We start from the raw sequence: 27,004 nt of genomic DNA, 5'->3' as shown, positions 1-27,004 counted from the left end.
TTTAGTCCTTAAAGCTGCAGTGAGCGACTCTGGCCACTCGGGGCAGCAAAACAAGCCAATAACACAACCGTGACTATTGTCACATTATACAGTTGTTAAGGCGAATGTGTTACCTGTTTATTCATCCAGCAGACACTGAGCAATGTGATGATTGAAGTGGAATCTGACTCTGGCAACTTGACGGTCCAGTATTTATCCTCCTTTTAGCTCTGCTTTGGTCTCCACCAGCTCCTGAGATCTGTGTCTTTCCTGCCGTAACTTCAGAGGTTCCCAGTGTCACAGGTTTCACTCTGTTCCTTTGAACCTGACTTGGACTCAGGTGAGCAGGTGATACTACCTGAGTTTACTTGATCACAACTCTCGGCCCATTTCATACACAAAAACAAGCCGGATGTTTACCTACACATCTGGACAGGAAGTGTATCAGAGCTTGTTCAATATAAAACAGCTGCTGCTGGAAATCAGGCAGATGACAGTGGGATAGAAAACCAAAACAAAGAGCTGAAAGACTCTGATTCGCTCCACAGAGCTGATGCTAATTCACTGTGGGTTCATCACAATGAGCCTTTAACATCACACAGCCATTTAATCAGGTTTAAACCATAAATGTTGATTTATGCAGTTTTAAATAAAAGGATGGAGATGAAACCATTGTAACCAGTATCAGCTGAGTGGTGGCCGGACTGGTATAAAACATTGTGACAGCTGCCAAACACAACACACCCCCGTGCTTTGCTCACTGTGTGTTATAGGAAACTGGAGGGTGTATTTTCAGTGGGTGTGTAGATTCTGAAACACTGAGTTGCTTCACTTCATGTTTGGGCAGGCTGCACCGGGCTGTTGGCTTATAAGGAGGAATAAAATGCAATGACTGTGGGCTGGAAGTGTTTATGTTGAAGAGGCTGGTCTCTGCACACCTCAGGGCTGAGTGTGCTTATTCCAGTCTGGTCAGTAACACTGGGGAGGGGGGGGTGCAGTGCTGGGATAGAGGGTCTGTCTATAGGAAGTTTGAAACCAGAAAAATACACAACCTGGGTTTGAAATGACAACAAACCATTTTGGCTAAAGGCAGGGACACGTTATTCTCAGTGACTGAGTCTGATGAGACCACACTGACCTGGCTCTGTCCCATCAGGCCCCTGACAGGTCGATCCAGCCATGTTTCAGACCAGTGCGCTTCCTACAGACAGATTCATTTTGATAGTTGTTTTCATGAAGTCATATGTAAAGTCACACAGGAAGAATCCTTCATCTCTGTCCACCCTCATGTCAGCTGTGTACGTCTACTCTGATCCATCCACGTCTGTCTCTGTGCTGTAATGACAGCAGCCCACTCAGGTATGAGCTCATATGAACACGAGTCACTGTCACGTTTGTTCCACTGACTTCACTGGAACCACAACATCTGTCTGTTTTATCCATTTGACCAGTTGGTGATTATTACTGGGAGAGAAACAGACTGCAGCCCTGCACGCGGGTTTTATTACACTAGAAGAAAGTGTGAACGACATCGTGTCAGATGTAGAATCCAGGATTTTTGGAGCTTCACTCATATCAGTCATGTTATCATATCATGTTGGTCCCTGCTGCTTTGATTTTCATCAGTCTTCCTTTAAATCTGCAGTGTCTCTGAGTCCTACAAACACTTTACACTGTGCACGATGCAAATTCATTTCATACCGAGTCACGTGCAGGTCGATCCACCCAGTTCTGCCCCTGTCAGCCTCTGTCTGCCCGGCCCTGCTGTGACTGGACACGAACTGTTGTGACACCACCATATATCCACCATCAGGCCTGAAACTGATGAAGCTGCTGGACTGAAGACCTGCAGACTCCTGATCCTCTGCTCTGAACTGGTGGAGACGCTGAAATATTAAATCTTATAACAGATGGAGCGTTATTTGGAATATTTGCTTTGTGTGTGGGTGTTTTTATGGCTATATTCTTTATGTGGGTGGGTGTGCATGTGTATGGGTGTGTGTCTGTGTGTGTCTGTGTGTGTCTGTGTGTGTGTGTGTGAGTGAGGGATGTGGCTTTCTGAGCTCAATGAGGGAACATTTTCTTCAGGCCAAATAAAGCTGCCCATGTAAACTCCACATTCCAGAGTTTGTGGTGTGTCTGTCTTAAGCTCTCTCTCTCTCTCTCTTTATTTTATGGAGGGAGGAGGCTGTGTGTGTGTGTGTGTGTGTGTGTGTGTGTGTGTGTGTGTGTGTGTGTGTGTGTGTGTGTGTGTGTGTGTGTGTGACTGGCATTGAGTTTCACACAAATATAAAATGAGAAAACCTGAAACTGCTGAATCTGATTTTAAATCAGTCTCATTAAAATTAAAGCATCAAGTTCCCATCTCATCACTATACATGCTACAAAACAACAATCCCATCATCTCATGGAAACATAAATAACCAAAAATGCAAAACACACAATCTTACAACTAATTTGTCTAAATATTCTTTAGCAAACAAGATGTGAAATCGCTCCACCGCTGGTCGTCTGTATCAGTGTGACAGAAACATTCAAGATGGAGTCTTTGTGTCTCTGTCCCACCCAGGCTCCACCAAAACCTCCAACCAGCAACACAACAATCTCCCTGCGGCTGCAGCCTCTCTGACCTCACGGAGGACGCACTCATCCAAACTCCTAGAAAGAACCACACACAGAAACGTGTGCATGCAAATGTTCATAAGTGAATTAAAGGTGTATGAGCAGTAAAAGACCACACAGAGCGTTATTACACTGAAGGGTAGAAAACTCTCTCACTTTGAGGCAGTTCTGTAAATACATACCATCACTCACACACATGCAGCGCTAAGGTGCATCATCATCATCATCCTCATCCTGCCCAGCCCTGAACATGAACTCTGTCATTAGAGTGCAGCTCAGTGGGGCTGCTCATCTCACTGAAATTACACACTTTCCTTGCTGAACCTCAGGAGGCCTCCAGGATGTTCCTGCGTTTGGCAGCACATGAGGGAGCGTGTCTGAGGCGTGAACTCAGAGCCGCTCGGGCCAGGCTCGGCCTTCCAGGTCCACTTCAGCTGGATGAACCCCGAATGCTGCACCGCAACACACCACAGAGTGTGTGAGCAGTGTCGTCCTCAACTTCTACAGATACCGTTATGCATAAAGCACGAGCGTCTGAACCGAAGTTCATGCATTTGATCCAACATTTGGACCAAAGCAGCGGAGCGACCGTCGCTGCCCCAGAGCCACGCAGCCTGGATGAAAACTAAACATAGACCACATGCTTCTCTCTCCCTGTCACTTCCAGGATTGATTTCAAAATTTGGATCTTGACATATAAATCATCAGATGCACATGCTCCTCTGTATTTAAGGGAGCTGTGGTGACCTCTGACCTCTGGTAGGAGACTCAGATCTTCTGGACTTTTGGCCAAAAACTAAAGCTGAAGAAGTTTTTGCTTCTTGTCTGAGAGACAAACACATCAGTCACATCTTTAAAAAGCATCTAACAAAAAGTTTGTTTTCCTCGGCTTTCTCACAATTTTACAGCTTTTACTTTGAAGGTTGAACGTAGTTCTTGTTGTTTTTCCTTGTTTTCTCCTCTGTCTGTACACAGAAAGTTTGTTTTCCTGCCTGACTCTGATGAGGAGAGCACCTGTGTTTGCCTCTGAGCGCTGCAGGGGTTAAAAGTCTTGAGGCCGGTTTTGGTGACCAGGAATGTGCTTTTTTTATTGGCCTGGCACATCCTGGCTCTGCTCTGCTCTGGTTTGTCCAGAGTCTGGGGTTTGGCTCTGGCTCCAGGTCTGGGTGGGTCCAGACTGGCCTGACTGTGTGGTTTAACAGGGTCAGTAGTTAGCACTGGGCTGGGGCTGGGGATGCTGTGGCTTTGGCTCAGCAGCTCACAGAGACATCTGCTGTTACAGGGAATGTCCACAGTCTCTGCTGTGAGGACACTGAGGACTGATGATCGGCTCAGATTCACACTGACGTTTGTGTTTTTCTCCAGTTTCGTGTTTTTATGCAGAAAAACAACTTTAGCATCAGTGAAACAAACATAACAAAATTCGATGTGTTCGTGTGTGTGTGTGTTTGCAGGTTGTATCACTTGATAGGATTGTTTATGGAAAACTGTGTGTTGCCAGGGAAAATGCTGAAGGCAGTGAGATCTGTTTATTGTAAACCTGAACAAGCAGCCATCAGGCCTCTGTGCTGCAGTGAATCAGTGGAAACTGATGTTTTGGTCTTGTGTCCCCCGTCCAGGCTGTGACCCAGTGTTAGTGTGGTTAGTTCACAGGCTGCCTCACTGATCCAGGTTACAGGACACAGAAAAGAGCTGCGATCTCCAGCAGCTGAACTCGTTTCTCTGCTCCTCACCTCAGAGAACTGAGGCAGCTTCTGTGTGCAGCTGGGTCCAAAAGTCTGAGGCCACTTCAAAGTGGTTCATCTTCTTCCTGCAGATATTCAGAGGCTGTGAGCGACTCTTCATTAACTAACAGTAATAAGTTAAACCGCCGTGTTCAGTAAAGTCCAAAGTCCCTTCCTGCTGCTGGATTTGTCCTGTTACAGGTGCAGAAACATACAATGAGCTGGAACCACAGAATAAAAAGGCAGTGAAGCCTGTTTGAGTCCAACAGGAATCAAACCCACATCCTCAGAGCCTTTTCATCCTCCACTGTTTCACCACACACTGATTTAATCATGTTCCTGGGCTCTAACAAAAGCTTTATTTTGCTTTAATATCCCTCTCTTCTTTTGACCCTGATGTAATCCATGTTCCCAGAGTCTTTTTTCTGCTTCTTTAATGTTTCTGCGATGAAACAAAAGAATATTTTACAGCAGAATCAGAAATCACTGACAAACTTTTACCTCATTCATAAACTTTACGCTCCTGTTTTTATTTTGTGAGTCGACTGTGAATGTCCCACTGACATATATCAAAGACAGTGTGTGTGTATGAGACACAGGGAAAGATCTGCATCTGCACAAGCTGTTTCTCCAGTTCTGACAGAACCATTACAGAATGATTTACTCAGCCTCGAAGTGTCGTCTGACCCTCGTCCACATCTCATCAGCCTGATGTCCAACTTGCTGTTATTCTTTGTCCTCAGAGGACCCTCCCTCATGTGTTTGGTGACCTCTGGCCTTTAATCTAGCGCCACCATCAGGCCAAACTGTTCACTTTTCTGGAAGAAATATCATAATCTGTTGATTTTAACATCCTCTCTGTTGTGTTTCAGTTTTCATTTTGTGCCTTTTATGATCTTGGACCTGGATTCATGTGTTTGTGTTTGAGTGAAAGAATCTGAAGTCATGTTGTCACAGTCATTTTAAATTAACTGAATATTCAGCTGAATGAAATGAAAACATACCGTTGAGAATAAAACTGTCCGAGATTCACTGAAAGCTCAGCCGTGCAGAATCACACAATCCTTCCTCTGTGCTCTGCTGAGCAGCCGCAAACATCCAGAGAGAAACACTCACAGGCTTTGTTCACAGCCTGACACTCAAACACACATTATGCCAATCTGCTAATGAATTCACAAAGGAATCCATCTGTGGGACATTCACTGTGTGTGTGTGTGTGTGTGTGTGTGTGTGTGTGTGTGTGTGTGTGTGTGTGTGTGTGTGTGTGTCTGCGTGTGTCTGTGTGTGTGTGTCTCTGCGTGAGCGTGTGTGTGTCTGTGTGTGTGTGTGTGTGTGTGTCTGTGTGTGTGTGTGTCTGTGTGTGTGTGTGCTGGGTGATGATGTAACTAGCTAGTCTAAACAGCTGATTATGATCACAGGAAAGTGATACAGAGACTTTCAGACAGAAACTTTCCTTCATTCCTCTCACGTCGAGTTTTCGGGCTGATTCAATCTTAACCTTTAAAATTTGTTTTACAAGCAGCAGTTTGTGACGAAGTTCAGCTTCTGATGTCTGTTGGTCTGTCGGTGAGTCCAACTCTCAGATGTGACTGCTGTGAAATGTTGGACAGACATGTTCCGTGTTCGTGTTCATGTTCCCTGCAGGATGAATCGCTCTGACTTTTCATTTAGAGCCTCCTGCAGGTCAGAGTTGTCAGAGTTGTCATGGTTCATTCATGGTTCCCAGAGGAACTCTCTCTAAAGGTCTGTAAAACCATTGGATGGACTGTCCTGGTGTTTGGTTCAGACATTCATGTTCTCCTTTGGATGAACTGTTTAGTTGAGTTTAGTTGTAGTTTTATTTCTGTGTCCTGCCAAAGTAATTATTTTCAAAAACAAGTTTCCAAAGTTCACCATGAGTAAAAACATAAATAACACACAGTGCAATTACAAAGAAATTAAATAAATAAAAGTAAAGGAAATGGGGAAATGAATCAGCAACAACTCTGATAACTGATTAATCATTAAAATTCATCTTCTCTGTGTTAATGTTGATGTGTGCGCTCAACATGAAGTAAAACAAAGAAAGTGTCCTTCAGAGTCCCTAAGCAAGAGGAGGACGGGGGACATAACCACGTGATGTGGACATAAATCATCTGGAGTCGGACAGGATCTGGGTCCCTGGAGGATCCAGACTTCCTCGGGTGGACCTGATAAACTGACATGAATGAGATTCCACCGTTTTCTGATCTCTGACAAGTGAAAACTCACACACACACACACACACACACACACACACACACACACACACACACACACACACACACACACACACACACACACACACACACAGTGAATGGGTCCTGGGGGAGGTCTGAGGCTGGATTGCGCCACTTGGAAAATGGAGTCAGTAAATTGGTGGCGGTGGGGTATTAATGGGAGGTGGGGGGGTATGAGGAAACTCCCCCTGTAGGCGTTTCTTCTTCTTCGGTGTATATCCGGACAAAACAATCAATGAGCTGCACTTTTCCCACGTTTTCCCTCCGGGGCTCAGGGCCGGTTTGGAGACAGATGTGTGTGTGTGTGTGTGTGTGAGTGTGTGTCACCGAGCCTCAGACTCACACACACTTTAATACACGAACCGAGTCCGGTCCGTTCAGTGAGCCTGCTCATGTAAGAACTTTGTCCGGTCCGTGGTTTCACAGTCCCGGGACGGATCCGCGGCCACAGGCGGATTAGCTCACGGCTTGTTGTTCAACCTCGACTCGACGCCTCGGATCTAAGTTAACAGCTGACTCTGGACCAGCAGACACAGGTACAGTCCTCCACCCTTCACCCGGAACACTCACGGTTGGTAGCCTCGGTCCAGCGGCTCTTTGTTTGCGGCATGACTGCGCGTCTGTCTCTGCGTGAGCAGCTCCGGTGACGGTGAGACGGTCCGCGGAGCTCCGTGAGACCGCGGGGCTCCGTCGGTCAGCGGGGATCCGTGAGACCGCGGAGCTCCGTGAGACCGCGGGGCTCCGTGAGTCTCTCTGTTACCGGTTTTTCTCTGCAAAAGAAAACCATCAGCTCCACACTGCTAAAAAAAAAAAAGAAGTTATCAGAAATATTATCGACAAAAATCTACTTACAGTCAGAAACTGGCTCATGTGAGTGTCAGACCAGCTGTTATATGTTTTATCATGGGATTATTATGAATCAGAGCATTTTACTGTTGGATCTTACTTTAGCTGCTGCGGTGAAGTTTAATCTGTAAGAACGGATCATATTAGACTGAGTTAATCACATGTTGTGTTTGTAAAATCACGGTGTGTAAACATGACAACATTAATTATTATTTCCAAACTGTTCTGAAAGTATAAAGTGACAGTGTGATGCAGTGAAATGCTCAGACCTGCTGTCTGAGGTTATTTCAGCTGTTGTAGATGCTGTTGTGTAGTTGAATCTATAAGATGCCACCAGATGTTAACAGCTGATCACAGCTGGATGGAAGAAGTTTAAACTTTTACTTTGTAAAAAGTAGGTGAAGCTGCAGAAGCCTCGTACGAGCTGATGCTGTGTTTTCTGTCAGAACTTTATTTGCACAGTAAAAATATAATGAAGCATAAAACAGAAATACACACAGGAGTACACACAGTACAGGAGTACACACACAGTACAGGAGTACACACACAGTGCAGGAGTACACACAGTACAGGAGTACACACAGTACAGGAGTACACACACAGTACAGGAGTACACACACAGTGCAGGAGTACACACACAGTACAGGAGTGCACACACAGTACAGGAGTACACACACAGTGCAGGAGTACACACACAGTACAGGAGTACACACACAGTGCAGGAGTACACACAGTACAGGAGTACACACAGTACAGGAGTACACACACAGTGCAGGAGTACACACACAGTGCAGGAGTACACACACAGTACAGGAGTACACACAGTACAGGAGTACACACACAGTACAGGAGTACACACACAGTGCAGGAGTACACACACAGTACAGGAGTGCACACACAGTACAGGAGTACACACACAGTGCAGGAGTGCACACAGTACAGGAGTACACACACAGTACAGGAGTACACACACAGTACAGGAGTACACACAGTGCAGGAGTACACACAGTGCAGGAGTACACACACAGTGCAGGAGTACACACACAGTACAGGAGTACACACACAGTACAGGAGTGCACACAGTACAGGAGTACACACACAGTGCAGGAGTACACACACAGTACAGGAGTACACACAGTGCAGGAGTACACACAGTGCAGGAGTACACACACAGTACAGGAGTGCACACAGTACAGGAGTACACACACAGTGCAGGAGTACACACACAGTACAGGAGTACACACACTACAGGAGTACACACACAGTGCAGGAGTACACACAGTGCAGGAGTACACACAGTGCAGGAGTACACAGTATGTGAGTACACTGTGCTGCTGACTCAGTAAATGGTCTGAATTCTTCCTTCATCACTGTGTGTAGGTGAGCTGAGCAGTTTTGTGTGTTATTGTGTGTCTGTTGTTAGCAGAGTGTTAACAGCTACATGTTGCTGTACCGTCTTGGCCTCGGCTGCTGGCTCCTCTCTCCTGCGCCCGTCATTTCCCAGCAGCAGTTTGGATAATGAGGCTTTCACAGTGTGAGGTTACTGTCGCAGTGATTTGATAGTAATCTGTCTCTGCTCGTCTGAGCTGTTAAATCATGTCCGTCCATGGTGTCAGCGCCAAAGGGCTGAACTGTGTGGAGTGTGCATGAGGAGTCTGACTCACTTTTCCACTCGGCCTGCCCGTAGCAGGGTATCTGCACAAACGCCTCCAGACCAGTAACCCACCCTCCAGATCTGCTATTACAGCTTATGATTCTGATCATCGGAGGTGCTGCACTGAGGCCGTGGCAGTCTGAAAACACAGCTCTCTGCTGGCTCAGCCCTCTTCCTTCACCTCCCTCCACTTTCCCCCTGACGTCTTGGTTAAATGAACCCTCCATGAGGTTTACAGCCCCTCTGCCTCTAACCCAGCAGGCCTCCCTTCCTGTTTGGCACTCGCTGCGTGTTGTTTTCCAGCTCAGATGGACGGGGGGCATCGGTAGTTGGTGTGTTAGTATGACAACTATTCGGAGCTGCCAGCCTGCTGCAGAATGTGGTGTGTAGGTGAGGAAGCTTAACAGAGAGGGAGGAGGAGAGGGAGAGAAGTTAGTTATTAAAAGCTGAGGAACAGAGTCTGAGAGAGGATGAAAGGGTTTGGAGAGAGAGAGAGAGAGAGAGAGAGAGAGAGAGAGAGAGAGAGAGAGAGACACCCAGAGGTCAGTCCAGACTGACTTTTGTTCTGCAGAGTCTTGTTTCCTGTCGTCTGACATGTACGTTGTGTTTAAGCTGATCAGCCCATAATTCACAGTATACAACACAACAGGCTCTGACTCTGAACAGCTACAGCCTGCAGGATGGTGTGTGTGTGGTGCAGGATGTTGTATCTGAATCTGAAGTGTTTGTGTGTGGAGGGAGGCCACTTTCCCAGAATGCATCAGAGAGTATAATCCAGAGTATAAAACAAGAGAAAGTTGACATGGAGGTTTTGGTGTCGTCTCTCATGTGCAGCTGCCTGACACTCACATAAAACATCATAAAACAAGTGTGTGATCTCTGTGTGTGTGTGTGTGTGTGTGTGTGTGAAACATATTAATTATGGCTGGATGAACTTGGCACGCTCCTGTGTTGCTCTTGTCATGCTCAGGGGACGCCGCCCTCCACCACATGCACATGCTCGGCACACACGCTCATCTGTGCAGCGTGGAGCTGAAGGACCGGCTCAGTGCTGAGATGGATCCGTGTGTCAGGAGCCGCAGGGCCGGCAGCGTCATGAGATGATGAGTTTCCTCCTGCTGTTACTGTTATTCACGGTTTTCTAACTCACGTTAACGTCTCTGGAGTCAGGGCCATAAACCGAAGGGCGGATTGATCAGCTGATATTAGTTTATCACAGTGTGTTGGTGTCAGTGTTCATGTTGTGTGTCTCGTGCATGAACCACACATTGTGTCGGACTGCAGTGCTGCTCTGACGCCAGGCTGCTGACGGCCGTGGTGATTAAACCTGTCCTGTTTCCATCTGCAGGAGCCGAAGCGCTCAGATTCAGACCAGGGATGTTCAGGTTCATGGTCGGAGTGTTGGCCCCCTGAGCCCCCAGTGAACAGGAGACATTTATCAGGACATTAATTCATCTGAGCAAACCTTACACAGAAAAGAAAGACAGCTTTAGAATCCAAATAAATCTCGATCACAGGTCTTTTAGAGCCAGTGCCTGAGCTCAGAACAGTTAGTCAAATTATTGATTAGACGAAAAAACTGATAATTCTCTGCTTCCATGTTACGTCAGCGTCAGGTGAAAATCTTTGGGTTTTAATCTGCAGGTTGGACGAATGGACTCATGTGAGGACGTCACCTCGGACTCTGTGGACATTTTTTTGACGTGTACAGTCAATGAATCGAAGAGACAACTGGTTCATTGATAACAGAAATGCTAAGTGCAGCCAAACTGTTTTTCCCGTTTTCACACGTTCATGGTGACACATGCAGCAAATGGTGCTGGCGTCTGCCCCTGTTTGTTTTAGGCAGCGAGCGTTTTCCCGTGTTTGACACCTGACAGATATGTAGTGGTCACAGGTGAACGAGGGGGAGGGGAGACTCTGGGCGTCAGAGGTTTAGGTTGAGTCCACATCACCCATGTCTGGGTAGGGGGGGGCGTTTCCAGCTGTGAGCTGGTGGTTTGGATGTTTCGGTGTTGAGTGATTTTCTCTTAGACATTAATCAGGTCTCCATCCAAACTCAGAGCAAAGTTAAACTGAATTCCCAGAAACTGAAAATACGAATGAATGCACGTTTCCATTCAGGACAGTTTCTCTGAATATGAAGATGATACGAGAAGTGAGCAGAGACCAATGTGAAAACTTTCTCTGCTGGTGCGTTCAGGGACACTCAGATGCCTCTAATGATTATTTACACTGCTGATTAATGTGTGGATCATTTTTTTAATCCTTTAATCTACCAAATGCCAGAGACTAATCATCAGTAATCATCAGGGTTTTCCTCTGACTCAGCAGTTGAAGCTGCAGCCGTGTGAGTCTGTTCCACGATGACTAATCCACTCAGCTCATGTGCAGGTTGGATCTTCATTCTCGTTGCTCAGACTGGCTCATTAATCAGTTCTGAAAGTAACCATTAGTTGCTGCCCTGCTCCGGTGGAGTGATTGGAGGGTGGAAAATGGAAAATGTTCACCGTGTAATGTTGTGTAATCACAGTTAACCTTGGATGCGTCTCGTTGTTTTGTGAGTCTGATTTTGTTGTGTGTGTCTGTGCTGCAGCGTGTTCCCGGTCTGATCCCAGCACGTCGGTGCGTTAGGACACCATGTCTTCCCCCCGCTGCTTCCTGCTGCCGCTGTCCTGCATCCTGCTGGTTCTGCTGGTTCAGTTTCCACAGGCTCAGTCCAGACCGGCCACAGAGGACACAGACACAGGTAACACACTTCACAGATGTCTGAGTGTGGACGGCTTCAGTCCTTTGTGTCTCCAATACAAATGAACAAGTTCAGGAAAATGTCTGACTGAGATTTTCTTTAAACTGAATTAAACAGCAGGCCTGTGTTTGGTGTCCACACTGTTCATCAGTCAGTCCTGATGCAATTAACTAATGAATCAGTTTATTAATTAACTAGTTGATTTAAAGTTTTGATGATTGATCATTGATCAGTTTCTTAAAAGTGAAGATTTGCTGATTTTCTTTATTTGTAATATGATGAACTGACAATCGATGTTTGCAGACATGATTAAAAAAAGTAATTTTAGCTTCAATAATGATTCAAATGAGGATTAATCGATGATGAGAACAGTTCCCGAGCTGATGACTGTTGACTAATCACTGCAGCTGTAGTTCAGATCCTCTTCATGATATTTTCCTCGGTGGTTTGTTGAGCGGTTCCTGCTGTGGGGCCTGTGCTGGTGGTGTGTCGGTGCAGCTCAGTCCTGTTCTGAGTCTGTGCGTCTGCAGACTGATGGAAAACTCTGTGTCTGTGCTGCTGCTTCGCTTGAACCTTTTGTTTTTTTGTACAATGTGTTTGTCGTTCGGGCCTTTCCTCCTCTTTTGTTTGAGGGCTCTTTCATGTCTGCTCCCGGCTCTGTGGTCGTGGTGTTTCAGGCTCCGTCTTATATAAAAGCTTATGAAACTTTCCAATGAGCGAATTTCTTTAACAGGAAAGTGACTTTTTCAAGGTTTGGCTGTTTTTGGCTCAGAAGCATCTGAAACTGGTTAGGGTGATTTTTCATGGTGTAACCGAGGCTTGGCTCTCAGGCTGCTGGTTATGGTCTGTGTATCCTGTCCAGACACAGTAACACGGTAACAGATGCACACAGTCTGAGTGTGTGTGTCCACTCAGACTGTGTGTGTGTGTGTGTGTGTGTGTGTGGATAATCAGCCCGTTCAGAGCTCAGTCACACTGCTCCCTGACTGTGTGCGTTTGTGTGTATATGCATGTATATACCTTCTGTGTGTGTTTGCATTTTGTGCTCCAGCCATCTGGACTCCAGCTGAGTGCGAGTCTATGTGATACTGTTGTTTCTGAGCCCGTAAATTCTTGTTTTTCTCTCAGTGATGAACACATCAGATTTCATAAACAAAGCCTGCTTTCAATTTCCCTCCTCGCTCAGTTTTACTCTTTCAAACGGAGGTTTATCTGCTGTGCGACGGAGGACAAGGCCCGTTAAACACAACCTTTTCCTGTAAGTGCTGTGAACTCTGCTCAGCTCTTGTGAAAAAAAAAAAAAATCCCTGAAAGTCTGAAACCCAGCCCGGTCTAACCAGGACCTCTGGTCTTTTTATAAACCGTTTGATGTGTTTAACAGTAGCTGCACATTTGCCATAATCTATATTCTCAGCACCACAACACACAGATTTACGGAGATTCCCAGCTGCTTATGTGTCCCAGAGGCTTGTTTTTGTGTGTGTTCACCTTCAGCTGGGTTTGACTGCAGGAAGACGCTGGATTATTATTATTATTAAAGGTTGTTAAGATTCTACATTTTCCTGCTTTAGTTGAAGAGAAGTTAGTCCGACTCTTTCAGGAGAGCAGAGGAGGCTCTCAGATGTCGGCTCAGAGACATAAAGCTGCTTTGTGCCTTTGGCAGAGGACAACAGCTTTAGAGCTTTATTGTCTGATCACAACACCGATCAATGACTAACAGGGTCAATGTGTCAGTTAGAGACAGACACACTGAATCTCTGTGGAGGCGGGAGATTAAACATTATCTCAGCTAGCAGACATGCTAGCATGTTAGCAGCTCTGTCAGGCTGCTGACGTGTGGGAGTGATGGCGGCCGTGGACTCGTTTTCAGCAGGCGTACTGCAAAATGAACGAGATGAAATTTTTAAAATCCTTAAAGCTGCGACTCGTTTAGAAATTAATGATTAAACGAGTTGTTCCAGTGTTTAATGATGTTCAGTTATCAAGGCGACGGTCTGGGACGACCGAGGACGGTCTTACTGGTTTGACCTGCCTCCCCTCTTCACTAATCTTGGTACAGTCCCTGAGTAATGAGAGTCGGGAGGGATGTGTGTGTGGTCTGCGTGCTGTTAATGGCCGGAGCAGATAGGGTGGAGGCGGTTGGGTGTAGCACTGTGCTGTGGCGACAGCTCCTATCTGCCCTAGTGTTGAGTAGGAAGACCTAAAGCCTCGCTCACAGAGACCCTGCTCACTGAGCCGGGGTCAGAGGTCAGAGGTTAATCCACAAACTTTTCATTGTCTGACGGAGGGAAGTTCTGAGACTCCACTAAGACTAAATCTGCCTCCCACATTTAGTCACACACACACACACACACTTTGCTGAACAGCTTTTAAACATCTACCTTTCTCTGTAGCCGACGCAGTGAAATCCTCTGAAGACGAAGACGACGATGAATCATCCTCAGAGGAAAATAAACTGTCCAATGAAATGTCAACAAGCAACGAAAAGCAAAGTAAGCCTCAGACTCTGGTTGTGTTCCTTTGCTGTGGTGCGTTTGTGTTGAAAACATGAATCAGAGCAAACACAAATGAGTGTAATCATGCTGCTGTCTCCTCGTTAGCGCTGGCGCCTAAGTGGGTAATGCCGGAGAAGATGGAGAAGCGGCTCCACGCCGTTCCTGCCAGTAAGACTGTAAAGTTTCGATGCCAGGCGACTGGAAACCCCGTTCCCACTCTGCGCTGGTACAAGAACGGGAAAGAGTTCAAGAAAGACCAAAGGATCGGAGGATTCAAGGTTTGTGTTTGACCGTTCACGTGAAGAGAAAACAGCCGATGCCCAAACAGCTGAATCTGTTCTTTCAATATTTCAGATCAGAGACCACATGTGGACTCTCATCATGGAGTCAGTGGTTCCTTCTGATAAAGGGAACTACACCTGTGTGGTGGAGAACGAACATGGGAGCCTCAAACACACCTACCTGCTGGATGTGGTTGGTAAGATACCTGTGCATTGTAGAGAACACACATCTCTGTTCAGACACTGGCGATGATCTGCAGCGCTGGCTTCGTTTTACGCGACACTGATTTCAATCATTCGTTCTGAAACAGATTTGATTGCAGCTCATCAGCTTTTCTGTGAGTGTTGAATTGATCACAGAGTTGGAGGTGACAGGAAGTTCTTCTTCTCCTGAGACATCATCATGTTAAAAAGCAGAAGCTCAAACTGGTGTTTGAAATTTACTGTGGAGCTTTTTAGCAGAGAAGAAGCTGCGGCTCAGACTGGACAGACTTTCTGTGGACGTTCTCTCTGTGTGCTGTTGTTCATCTCAACGCGTCTTTTCCAGAGCGTTCTCCTCACAGACCGATCCTGCAGGCCGGTCTGCCGGCCAACCAAACGGCCGTCGTCGGTAGCGATGTGGAGTTTGTGTGTCGGGTGTTCAGTGACCCGCAGCCTCACATCCAGTGGCTCAAACACATCACCGTCAACGGCAGCAGAGAGGGACCAGACGGACACCCCTACGTCCTCATTCTCAAGGTGGGTCCAGCGTGAACGGGTTCACCTGGGGCCGGTGGCGCCAGCTGTTCTGAAGTGTGTGGTTCATTAAAGAATGGACCTCGTTTGGTTTGTTATTAACTGCACTTGATCTGAACTGTTGAGCAGCTTTAATAAGTCATTTGAAATATGGTCAATAAGAGTTTCAGTCCATCAGTCCAGACCCTCGCTGCTCCGTGGAAAACACCAGCTCACTCTGCTGAATGGCAGCAGCATGTAAAAGTTCGCCTGTGATTCACTGACATGAAAGTGATGTGTGCTGGTTAGAACCTTCACTCGCGGTGGTTGAGCCAGTCGTTATTTTGCATGACACTGGTTCCATTTCTCTCTGACAGAGCAGAGTAAAACCACATCTGTGATGCATTGTGGACTCGTGATGAAAGACGCTCAGGCGGTTTGTGTGGTTTGTTGTGTGTGGTGCGCAGCCAGGAGCTTTGCACGTATCGTGCTCCTTCTCCAATCACAGGAAAGGATGAATATCTGATGATTGGACGATAACAGAGCAAATTTAAAACCGAATCTCGTCCGTTTTTTTACTCATGTGAAATGTCAGACGCACCAGTCAGAGCTCAGCCTGGACCCAGAACTGCACAACAGGGAATTCATAAATGATAGAAATGAATAGGAAAGAGCAGGATATGAGTTCAGATGATCAGGCCCACTAAACATTAGACATCTGATGGACGTGCAGATCGTGTCTATATTGCGTCCGTCGGTCCATGACCAGTTCTGGACATTTACACGACGTACAAACTAGGACCGATATTTGGACGTCTAACCACGACCCCACTTGGACGTCAATGTGCAGTTCAACATTTGAACGTCGGACTAGGTAACTTTTTTGGACGTCACGTGGACGTCTAAGACAGGTGCAGGAAATTGACATTATTAATGAATGTAATTTGTTTAATGACAAATATCAACATTGTTGTTATCAACATGATTAATGAATGTGATTATAGATTATTTGTGATTAAACATTATTTGTTAGTAATGATTTATTTATTATTTGTTCATGTTTTTATTCATATATTTATATGGAAATGCAACTTGTTGGAAATTAGGCTTCAGAAAATAATTTCATGGTACATAGGAGCCTTGATTTTATAACTTTTATGATTTCAACCAGTTAACGCCACTCTGATTGGCTGAGGCAGCATGTCGTCATAAGCCAACCAGTAAACGGCACCCTGATTGGCCGAGGCAACACGCCAAGCTTTTGGCGCGATTCTTCGAATTTCATCAACCGTCTGTCTCTCTGTCTCTGGTTTCATCTCTGTGGGAGCAAGTGGCCGCTCGGCTCCGTTCAGCGTACATCAAGAATCACCGTTTTCCTCTAAGCTGAAAGTAAGTTGGTCATGTTTGTTCATTTTATAATCATTTATGTATTTATAGTGTTAGCTGTTCTAGCGTTGTTGTTTTAAACTACCTAAAACTGCTGTGGCTACAATTGGCATTGCATGTCATCGTATCAGCTAACGTTAGCTAAACATTGGCCATAGTTTAAATGGAATTGGAATTACTTTTGAAAACGACTGTGCCTAAAAATATTCACGTTAGCTGAAGGATTAACGTGAACAAGTATTGTTAAGTCGCTAAGTCACTGCTCACTAACCAGAGCTAGGCTGGTAGCTAGCCTAAGCTAAATTCGCTAAGCTAGCGAAAAGAACAAGCTGCGAACTTTATATCTAGCGGCTCTCTCACGGCGGGGATTGCTTTTTACAAGCTAGCGAGCCACGAAGATATATGCAGGTGGTGATGTAGATGTATTAATCCAATACTGGTAGTGGATATTTAAAGTTCATAAGTTAAAAGTGTTAAAAAGTATAAAAATGTAAAATGTGTATTTTCCTTTGGTTCATGGAAATTGTATCCGAGTGAATGTTCTGTACTTTTCTTAGTTTTTGGAAACGGCGACAGAGTGAGCGCTCTTTCTGTTAATGTTCCAATTCGCATCTTTGCCGCTCCGCTCCGTTTCTTCAGTCAGTGAGTTCGGTCAGTAACACAGAGATTAGCTCGTAAAGTTGAATGTGGTTGCACACGTTTCAGCCAGGGAACGTACAGTCTGTAAGTATTGTGTGTGTGTGTGTAGTTTTCAAAGTGGTATGTTTATTGTGTTGTGTTGTTAGCATTGTTTGGTGGAGTTTGTTTGCTAGCCGCATTACATTTTGCGTAATGTCCTGTTTAATGTATTTGTGTATTTATGTAGTCACCGTATTTTAGCGTAAGGGTACACGTGGTGAGAGCAGTACAGTATGACTGCAGATTTCCTTTACATATTTCTAATAATTTTTCTTTTTCTGCTCGTGCAGTTGGATTAATGAAATTTGATGACAGAGGATGAAGCAAAGAAGTGGAGGTGGAGGATACACAGCAGTCACTCAGGACTGATTATCCATTGTGGAGAATGTTGTCACAGCCTTTGTGCATTGTCTTCTTTTCTGTATTCAGTATAATTGGTTCTGGTTGGATTTTACCTCAAAACACATTGTTTAGCACTTTAATTTTTATTGTTTTAAATTTCTGTTGTTGTATATGTATGTTTATTTGTTGTGATACAGACCCAAGCAAGGTGGGTGGTGTAATTTATTTTATTTTTATATTTATTTATTTGAATTTTTCTATTACTGGTAGTTATTGGCTATCACTTTCATTTAGTTTTGGCAGACAATCAAAAGTAAAGCATGTTTGCTTCAACTGATGAACACTGAAGTAATGTCCACATGCAAGCCATGAAATTCATGTTCCTTGTTTTTACTGGTAGTTGGCAGGAAATTCAACAGAAGTCAAAAGCTTTATTGACATGTTTGTGCCAGTGATTTACAAAAATAAAAATGGAGATAAATAAGTCGGGGTTGAACTGTGATTTATTGTAAACCTCTGTGTATAACTGTAGTCCCATGTGTTTCCAAAGGTGGAGGACCCGTTCCTCCAAAAGACGTCGTTTGGACGTGTCTTTGCGCGGGGGGGGGGGTGTCATGTTCGTTCACTGTGGATATTTTTTATTTATCTACCAAAGTTTTCTTTAAACTTTAGATCAAAACAAAACAAATGATAAATCCTAACATGTTGAGTGTGTGTGTGTTGTGTGTGAATATTTTAATCACACATACGCACACACACTCCTGTTTTTCACTTTTCATTTAACATGACACTCGTCCCTTCCTCAGACTGCAGGTGTGAACACCACAGATAAAGAGATGGAGGTTCTGACTCTGAGGAACGTGAGTCTGGACGATGCTGGGGAGTACACCTGCCTGGCAGAAAACTCCATCGGAGCATCTCACCACTCTGCGTGGCTCACTGTTGTGGACGGTACGATAAGACACAGATGATCCTCTGTCTCCGTGAGGACCCGACTGTCTCCTAACCTTTGTGCTCTGATTCCTCTCCTCTCAGATCTACCCCCCTCCCCGCTGCCCTCCCAGACCTACTTGGAGATCTTCATCTATTGCCTTGGGTTTTTCATCATCATCATCCTCACTGCCACAGCAGTTGTCTGCAGACTCTGCTGTGCCCCGAAGAAGAGCGACTTCAGCAGCCAGCTAGCCGTCCAGAAATTAGCCAAGAGCATTCCTCTGAGGAGACAGGTAACATGTCTGCCCCCGTCTCTGTTCCCTCTCTGTGGATCCTAAAGCACAAAGAGCCTCACATCTTGTCTCCTGAACTGCAGGTGTCCGTTGAGTCCTCGTCCTCGCTGCAGTCAGGGGTGTGTCTGATGCGTCAGTCTCGTCTCTCCAGTGCAGCCACCACCGTCCTGGCAGGAGTGTCCGAGTACGAGCTTCCCTACGACCCAGTCTGGGAGCTGCCTCGAGATCGGTACGGCGTCCACCGTGATCAGCGTGGTCGGATTAACCTGCTGCGTCAGGCTGATGATCAGACGGAGCTGCCATACCTGAAGCAGCACAGTCTGACAGTGACGTGTGTGTGTGTGTGTGTGTGTGTGCGTGCGTGCGTGCGTGCGTGCATGTGTGTTTTCCTCAGGCTGACTCTGGGGAAGCCTCTGGGAGAAGGGTGTTTCGGTCAGGTGGTGCTGGCTGAGGCTGTGGGCATCGACAGAAATAAACCAACACGCCTCACCAAGGTGGCTGTGAAGATGCTTAAAGGTGAGAGAGAGTCTGTCGGCAGAAAGTTTGAACTTTGATTCGTAACCAAGAGAAAAAGACTGATGAGAATGAGACTGATGTTACATGAACTTGTCGTGTGCAGCCGACGCCACAGAGAAGGACCTGTCCGACCTGATCTCCGAGATGGAAATGATGAAGATGATCGGTAAACACAAGAACATCATCAACCTGCTGGGAGCCTGCACTCAGGACGGTGAGTGTGAGGGTCGTAGTGTGGGTCAGTGGCGATGTGTGGTACACATGTTACAGCTGACGCCTCCACCTGCTGCTGTCTCAGGCCCTCTGTACGTGGTGGTGGAGTACGCCTCGCAGGGGAACCTGAGGGAGTACCTCCGCGCCCGTCGACCGGTCGGGTTGGAGTACTGGAGCGGCTCGAGGCAGACGTCGTTGGGCAGTTTGGAGATCAGGGAGCTGGTGTCTGCTGCGTACCAGGTGGCCAGGGGGATGGCGTACCTGGCCTCGAAGAAGGTCCGTTTTACAGCCTAACCATCACATTAGATCCTGCAGTCACAGGATTTATGTTTGTGACGCAGTGGGCTGAGCGTCCCGTGTTCCTCTGAATCTAAACCCCGTGTCTCCTCTCTGATGCTCAGTGCATCCACAGAGACCTGGCAGCCAGAAACGTGCTGGTCACAGAAGATAACGTGATGAAGATAGCGGACTTCGGTCTGGCTCGAGACATCCACCACATCGACTACTACAAGAAGACCACTAACGTAAGGCAACGAGAGGAAACCTGACTTTAACTGCTCGTCAGTGAGAGGATGATTTGTCTGACTCTTCGATGTCCGTACAGGGTCGTCTGCCGGTGAAGTGGATGGCGCCGGAGGCTTTGTTCGACCGCATCTACACACACCAAAGTGATGTGTGAGTGTCTGAAGACGTGTGTTTACCAGTTTAATGTTTGTTTGTTTGAACTTCATTCATTATTGATTTACCTGCTGATTATTTTGTCGCTTTAATGATTCGCTGTTTTTTTCTGTAAACTGTCAAATGTCCATCAGAGTCCCAGGTGACGTTGTCAGGTGTCTTGTTTCGTCAGACAGGTGGACAAACATTACAGTGACAGAGGTTTTTGTGATGTCTCTGTGTGCTGCTGCTGCTGCAGGTGGTCGTTTGGAGTCTTGCTGTGGGAAATCTTCACCCTCGGGGGGTCTCCTTACCCCGGAGTCCCTGTGGAGGAGCTCTTCAAGCTGCTAAAGGAGGGACACCGCATGGAAAAACCCCCGGCCTGCACTCAGGAGCTGTGAGTGCACATGAGCTGCTTTCACACTTTCACCGCAACCCTGAACTCATGTAGACGTTACCCGGAGGAACCAGTGGGAATCATCGTGTGGAGGACGTTCCCGTCCTGCCGCTAAACTCACATGGACAGTCTCAGAGAGTGGACACACACACAGTCCCTCTCCACCTGTAACGCTGGGTTTTGTTTCCTCAGGTACCTGATGATGAGAGACTGCTGGCACGCCGTCCCGTCTCGCAGACCCACCTTCCAACAGCTGGTAGAAGATTTAGACCGCACACTTTCTCTCATGGCGAACCAGGTAAAGGCAACCTGGTTAGCAACTAACAGTTGCCAATTAATTTTGTGTCAGTCGACTAGTTGATTAGTTTCATCGTTGTTGGACTGTTATATTTTACCGGTGTACCTAATAAAGTGGTCTCTGTAGATGATCCCTTATTACAATCAGCTGATTCTGGTCCCGGTGTGTGTGTGTGTGTGTGTGTGTGTGTGTGGGGGGGGAGTGTTGGTTTGATCAGAGGTGAATTGTCTTTTTCAGAATCCAGTCATTTAAAGACCTGAAAGTATCTGTGACGTTCTCTGAGACAACATGTCCCTGAGCCACAGGACAAAGTCGTGTCTGTTTGGACTCTGTCCTTGTTTTACTGTCTCTGATCGTCTGTCTCCGTCTCGTCAGGAGTACCTGGACCTGGCCGTCCCTCTGGTCCAGTACACCTCGGTCAGCCCCTCGGCTTCGGCTCACTCCTGTAACTCCAGATAGGCATCCTGGGACCGTTTCCCTTCCTGCATCACCTGTATCCTGTTTCCTCTGCTGTGCGGGGCGGCGGCGGCAGAAGTCCCACACGAAGCCGGGCAGAGGGGCTCAGGCGAGAAGCTTCACCGTCGTCTATCACAGCAGCCTGATGTGAAGAACAGCTGGACAGAGCTGGACTGTTTGACTTCCCATCAAGGCCTCAGGAAGCAGCTCGCACGCTGCGACCCACATCGTCCACCCCCGACAGAGGACTGTGAGAGCTGGGTTTTGTTCCTGTGCCGCCCATTGCGACAGTGCTTTGGTTAATGTCCATGTTCATAATGTTCTCAGTGTGAATATTGTAAATAATAGTCTGCGTTATACTGGAGACCAAACTGAATTTATTAGAGAAAAATGTCATGAAAGAGGCGATAAAGGGAGAAACTGATTCTAAAAACTGAGCGAATAAAATACACAGAAACCAATCTATAAAAATTTATAAAAGAAAATAAATTTCATGTTCACGTTAACGTTGCTGGTGGATTCATTTTTCCATCAGCAGGAATAAATAGTTCGTGGTTTATAGATTCATTTCATGTGTATTTTATTCATTCATTCATTTCTTGGTTTATGTTTTTTTCATGAAGCCAAAGATGATGATTGATCCGACGCTGCACTTATCCTCCAGCTGATTACAGCTGTTACACAATGTGTACAATAACAGATTAACTGTATTAAAATCCTTCTGACTTTTTTCTTGGATTGAAACGTTGTGATGTGATTAAATGGACAATCCAGTGTCTGGAGATCAGCTCCAACACAACGTCATCACCGTGAAGCCTGCTGGGTTTCACCATCATCATCATCATCATCAGCCTGCTGATTTATCCTGTGGAACCAGTCTCCTACCACCGTGACTGCTGACAGGTGACCTGTGTGTGTGTGTCTGACTTGTTGAATATGTTTCTGTATGAAAGATTAATTGTGGGAAGAGTGACTTGGCCAGGGCAACTGCACACACACACACACACACACACACACACACACACACACTTTCCTCTGGTTTCCCTCCCAGAGAGAGGAAACCTTGTGTTACACACATCATGTTGTTCCCTCTGTAGCTGCTGGCTGACATTACAAATATGTAACTGGTGTGCAGTGTATTATGTTACAGCCTCATACTGATGGAATCAGTTTGAACAGCCTCTGGCTTCCTCTCCTCCCTCTTTCCTCCCTCTCCTCCCTCTTTCCTCCCTCTCCTCCCTCTCCTCCCTCTTTCCTACAGTAACGCTGCTCATTTTCCCCTCAGATCTCTGGTTTCCCTGAAAACCTGAATCATTTCCAGAGACAGTTTTCCTGGAGGACAGATGCTCCTGCAGGTCCTCAGCAAACGTCTCTCTGTACCAGTCTGAAGACACAAAACTGTCAGGGTCCCCGGAGGATGGACTGTGAGAACTTTGTTGATCTTTATCCTTATAACACCTGGAACACCTGTGATGTTCCCATCAGCCTCAGCTGGACCGGTCACAGTGAAGCCGTTGAGCTGAGAGCAGCACTCACAGAGCAGATCACGTGGCTGCAGATCACATGGCTGCAGACCATTACTGAGGTCTAACACTTCACTTCTGCTTGTCTCTCCTGTTCTCCTCCTCAGTCCTGATGTAACGTTCGCCTGCTTTCCCTCCAGTAAACACGCAGGGAGGCGCTCTGGCTCCTGGAACTGGAGGCTGTGAACACTCGGAGCTCTCTGAGCTTCCTGCTGAGCTGCTGCTCTCTCGCCCTGTCTGATGGAGGTTAATGGGCCATAGCATTGAGGTGAGGAGCCGTTATGGGTCAGCAGTTACCGTGTGGACAGATGGCAGAGTGAGATCCACGGCGGTGTCACTTAACGCCTCCGCCACCAAACCAACAAGCCTGGACAAACACCGGGAAGTGATGAAGTTATTTACCTTCACACCAGCGTCACCTGCAGATCACGTGACCGTGAAGCGTGACATTCAGGTGTGCAGCCATTCAGAATCACGCCGATCAGCAGCGTCACGTGGATTTTCCAGGCGTGAGGAGTTGGACCGCTTTGCTCCTGTGACTCAGTGAAAAACTGCTTCAGCTGCAGCTTCTCAGACCAACACACTTTTATTAAAAAAAAAAAAAAAAAAGGAAATCAGGGCAGAGCTGCGATGCTGTTTATCATGTGTGCTGCAGAGTTAAAGAGCACGTGCGCCACCTGCTGGCAGCTCTTCGTTCTTCACCAGCAGCCTGACAAAGTAAAACACTGAATAAGAAGTATTTTTACTTTAAGTACATCTTTCTGCTGATTCTTGTGTCCTTCTACTGAAGTAAGAAAAAAAAATCTGAATTCAGAACTTTTACTTGTAGTGGAGCATTTTACAGAGAGTAAAGAATCTGAATGTTGAAGGTTTGGCCAAACTTTCAACTGCATCCCATGGTCTTCTTACTTTGACTTTTTTAAAAAAAATCAAAGTACAGAAGTGAAGATTACCACTGACGCTTATTTTACAGCCAACATACAGTTCATTCTTCAGTCTGTCGTCTCATCATCTTTCTGATCATTACAGATTTTAAACTCTGCTGCAGGAAAAACAATGTGGAGAAAATCACACGAGTCAGAGCGAATCATGTCACATCATTTATTTCTAACACAAACAGCCAAGTCGGCTTCACCATGTCAGGTTTTACATCACACACCACCGTAACCTCCCATTTAAACATCTCACACAAGTTTTATCTAATAAAAGTGATCTCAGACCAGCAGAACGGGCCCTTACACGAGTCAGACGAGCTCCATGACCAGCACGAAGGCACCTTCTGTCCTCCACAGCCTCTCCCATCACACTACGTTAAATATAACAGCATGGCAGCTTCATAAATTAACTTGTTTAAGAAAATAAATATCAGTCATTATCACTGTAATAGGCATCTTTTCAAACGTGTGTAACACAACCTGTGTTACGCTCGGTTAAGCTTGTCAGTACATCAGCCCACACACTAACATTACCATTAATCAGTTTCACCCAAATCAGCATCTAAAGCTCTCAAAGGTAAAAGACAGTCAGAGGAGAAAGCTGCGTGTGAATGTGCGTGATTGTGAGTATTGTATATTGTGCGTATCTATTTGTCGGCTTTAACCTCCCCCTCGTTGTTGTCCACAGATCTCCTGGCGAACAGGTGGGTGGGGTCTCGGCCTCTGAAGCCGGGCTGAATGTTGAACACGGGCATGTTTCTCCAGCTGGACGGGTTGCTGTTGCTGTAAGTGGCAGAGCCCGAGCCGCCGGTGCAGGGTTTGTTCTGGACGAGCTGGAGGAACGTCTCCATGTCGGGGCCCAGCCTGGCGATGAGGCCGGCCCTCACCACTGCCACTGTCTGCTCGTCACAGGCCTGCAGGGTCTGCAGCAGAGTGCTGTAGTACCTGGACCAGAAAACACAAAGATGGAGAGATTTCAGACACAGGGGACAACGTGAGCAGGTAACACTTTACCTTCCCTTTGGAAGAGCTCAGCAAACATTTAACAAAGAAATCCAATCTTTATTTAACCAGATAAAACAACTGAAACCAAGATCGTTTGAGAGAGAGAGACACACAAGCACAGCATCAGAGACACAGGCATCACTGATCATTTCAGTGTTTTAAAATCCTCAGTGATTCAGCTGCAGAGTAATAAAACACTCAAAAAGCATTTGAGCTTTTATTGTATTATTGTGAAAGCAGCGTGTGAGACAGACGTGTGAGACAGACGTGTGAGACAGACGGGTGCACCATCAGTCCTGACCTGTTGGGGAAGTGAGCCGGCACCTGCACCACCTCTCCGATGGCATCGGGGTTGGTACGAGCCACGGTGCAGATGTCAAGACTGGTGTAACACTCTTCTTGCACCTTGTTAAAAAGACGACAAACACCATGAACAGGGAACACGGAGGAGCGGAGCTTTGACTTCACTGAGTTTCTCTGGGTTTACGAACCTCGGCGATCATCCTCTGGAAGATGCTGCAGCGGCGAATAGTTTGGAAAACTTTGGCTGTGATTCCCTGAGAGATGCAGTGAAGGCTCTTCTTCACAAAAGTTTTACCCTGTAGGATAGTGGACGTCAGTCAGACAGACAGAGAGACAGGTGGTAGACAGACGGGCGGACGGAGGGATGGACAGAAGGACAGACTGACCTCTGTGTTGAAGGTAGCCGCTGAGTGGAGGAAGAGCTCGCAGATTTCGTGCATCCCGTCGGTGTCACAGGTCGAGTTTTCCAGACAGGAGAAGAAGCCGCAGCCCACGGCCACAGCACCGTTCAAACATCTGGCCACATCAGCTGCAAACACACACACACACACACAGGTTTACACACAGACTCACAACACAGTGTGGTAGCACTGCACAGCAGGGTTTCTGTGTAGAGTCTCTGACCCTGAAATCACGTGATGACAATCTGTTCACATCTTATGATGAGTTCGGTTTAATGTGCGAAGGATCAAACCTGAACTCAGCACAGTCTTTTTGAAATGTGGTCGTAAGTTTCACTTTACTTTCACTTCCAAAGCATTTTCTGGAATGTTTTAGAATCCTGAACGTTTCCTGATGCTGAATTTTTCTGAATTCAAATTAAAACTGATCTGAAGAGTTTGAAGACACTGGTAAAGTTCTGAAAACATAAATTAGAACTGGGCACAGTCACCTGGGCAGCAGGTGAAGCACAGGCCAACGTGAACAGACAGAAAAGAGAAAGATCAAATAAAGGAAAAACAAGTTTTGATGTAAAACGTGGTAAATGAACCAGATCATGAAAAAACACCTGTTTGCTCTTTTACAGGTAGAAACTCAGAGGAGTGGAGCTCATGTTGCAGAGTGAGAGCACCGTCAGTTCACACGCTGCAAACCACTAAACCAAAACAACAAACAACGACAACAAATCACACACAAGCGGGACTCACTCGGGCTGTTTGCGGAGAAGCGTGCCCGGCGGGGAGCGGCCTCCTCCGGCAGCAGCTCGAAGCAGACGGCGGAGCCGAGGATGAGGGGCAGGAGCAGAGCGGAGCCGGGCAGCATGCTGTCTCTGGGTGAGGAGGACGTTGTGTTGTTGTTGTGTTGTTGTTGTTGTGCTGGTCTGGTTCTCAGTCTTCCTGCTGATCCCGCCTGTCCTGCCACATCCACACACTGCTGCTATTTATATGAAGTCCGGTTGGGACTGTCCAATCAGAGCGCGCCGTGTCCCGCGGGGGCGCAGTTAATGGTTTATTCATGGTTGTAATTAACCCACAGAGCTAATTAAATATTTCCACACGTACAGGACACGGAAGAAAAACTCACGCTTCATTTTAAACTTTGAATGTTTTAACTCGTTTCTCTCAAATCAGTCAAAAAAATATACAACACCAATATAATCAGCTGTGAGAGAACTCCAGGGTGAAAATGACTGGTTTATTTTTTGAACGAATGAAGGAGTGAAAAAACACTCCTGTCATTGTTACTTCATCGTTATCTGCAAAAACAAACAAAGCATGATTCAGCCAATGAATAAAAGTGAAAAACA

The 27,004-nt window shown here is 46.4% G+C and overlaps 2 protein-coding genes across 2 annotated transcripts; one reads left to right on the top strand and one right to left on the bottom strand.

The window, feature by feature from the left end:
* The first annotated feature begins 6,819 nt into the window (after nucleotides 1-6,819).
* Nucleotides 6,820-22,224, top strand: fgfr1b (fibroblast growth factor receptor 1b). The gene is made up of 17 exons (XM_041058406.1): nucleotides 6,820-7,119; nucleotides 11,680-11,832; nucleotides 14,226-14,324; nucleotides 14,433-14,605; nucleotides 14,682-14,805; nucleotides 15,156-15,346; nucleotides 18,535-18,679; nucleotides 18,764-18,954; nucleotides 19,038-19,183; nucleotides 19,349-19,470; nucleotides 19,574-19,684; nucleotides 19,769-19,959; nucleotides 20,085-20,207; nucleotides 20,288-20,358; nucleotides 20,600-20,737; nucleotides 20,930-21,035; nucleotides 21,411-22,224. Exons 2-17 carry the CDS (start codon nucleotides 11,724-11,726, stop codon nucleotides 21,492-21,494), a joined length of 2,124 nt encoding a protein of 707 aa, XP_040914340.1. The 5' UTR covers nucleotides 6,820-7,119; nucleotides 11,680-11,723; the 3' UTR covers nucleotides 21,495-22,224.
* A 1,887-nt stretch (nucleotides 22,225-24,111) lies between these two features.
* Nucleotides 24,112-26,601, bottom strand: stc1l (stanniocalcin 1, like). The gene is made up of 5 exons (XM_041058410.1): nucleotides 26,406-26,601; nucleotides 25,644-25,786; nucleotides 25,446-25,553; nucleotides 25,256-25,359; nucleotides 24,112-24,894 (listed from the first exon to the last, which is right to left on the bottom strand). The coding sequence occupies exons 1-5, from the start codon at nucleotides 26,518-26,520 to the stop codon at nucleotides 24,597-24,599; spliced, it is 768 nt and encodes a 255-aa protein (XP_040914344.1). The 5' UTR covers nucleotides 26,521-26,601; the 3' UTR covers nucleotides 24,112-24,596.
* Between the last annotated feature and the right edge of the window lie 403 nt (nucleotides 26,602-27,004).

Source organism: Toxotes jaculatrix, chromosome 16 (genome assembly GCF_017976425.1).
Source record: "Toxotes jaculatrix isolate fToxJac2 chromosome 16, fToxJac2.pri, whole genome shotgun sequence".
Classification (NCBI taxonomy): Eukaryota; Metazoa; Chordata; class Actinopteri; family Toxotidae; genus Toxotes; species Toxotes jaculatrix.
Note: the sequence above shows the minus strand (reverse complement) of the source record. Positions and strands in the feature narration are given on the sequence as shown.

Excerpts from the sequence above, each read along its gene's own strand:
- stc1l (XM_041058410.1), bottom strand. The coding sequence starts at position 26,520 with ATGCTGCCCGGCTCCGCTCTGCTCCTGCCCCTCATCCTCGGCTCCGCC. Across the intron at positions 25,554-25,643 it reads CGGCTACCTTCAACACAGAG|GGTAAAACTTTTGTGAAGAA; the intron begins GTCAGTCTGTCC and ends ACTATCCTACAG. Across the intron at positions 24,895-25,255 it reads CCGGCTCACTTCCCCAACAG|GTACTACAGCACTCTGCTGC; the intron begins GTCAGGACTGAT and ends TTTCTGGTCCAG.
- fgfr1b (XM_041058406.1), top strand. The coding sequence starts at position 11,724 with ATGTCTTCCCCCCGCTGCTTCCTGCTGCCGCTGTCCTGCATCCTGCTG. Across the intron at positions 14,806-15,155 it reads CTACCTGCTGGATGTGGTTG|AGCGTTCTCCTCACAGACCG; the intron begins GTAAGATACCTG and ends CGTCTTTTCCAG. Across the intron at positions 20,359-20,599 it reads TACACACACCAAAGTGATGT|GTGGTCGTTTGGAGTCTTGC; the intron begins GTGAGTGTCTGA and ends CTGCTGCTGCAG.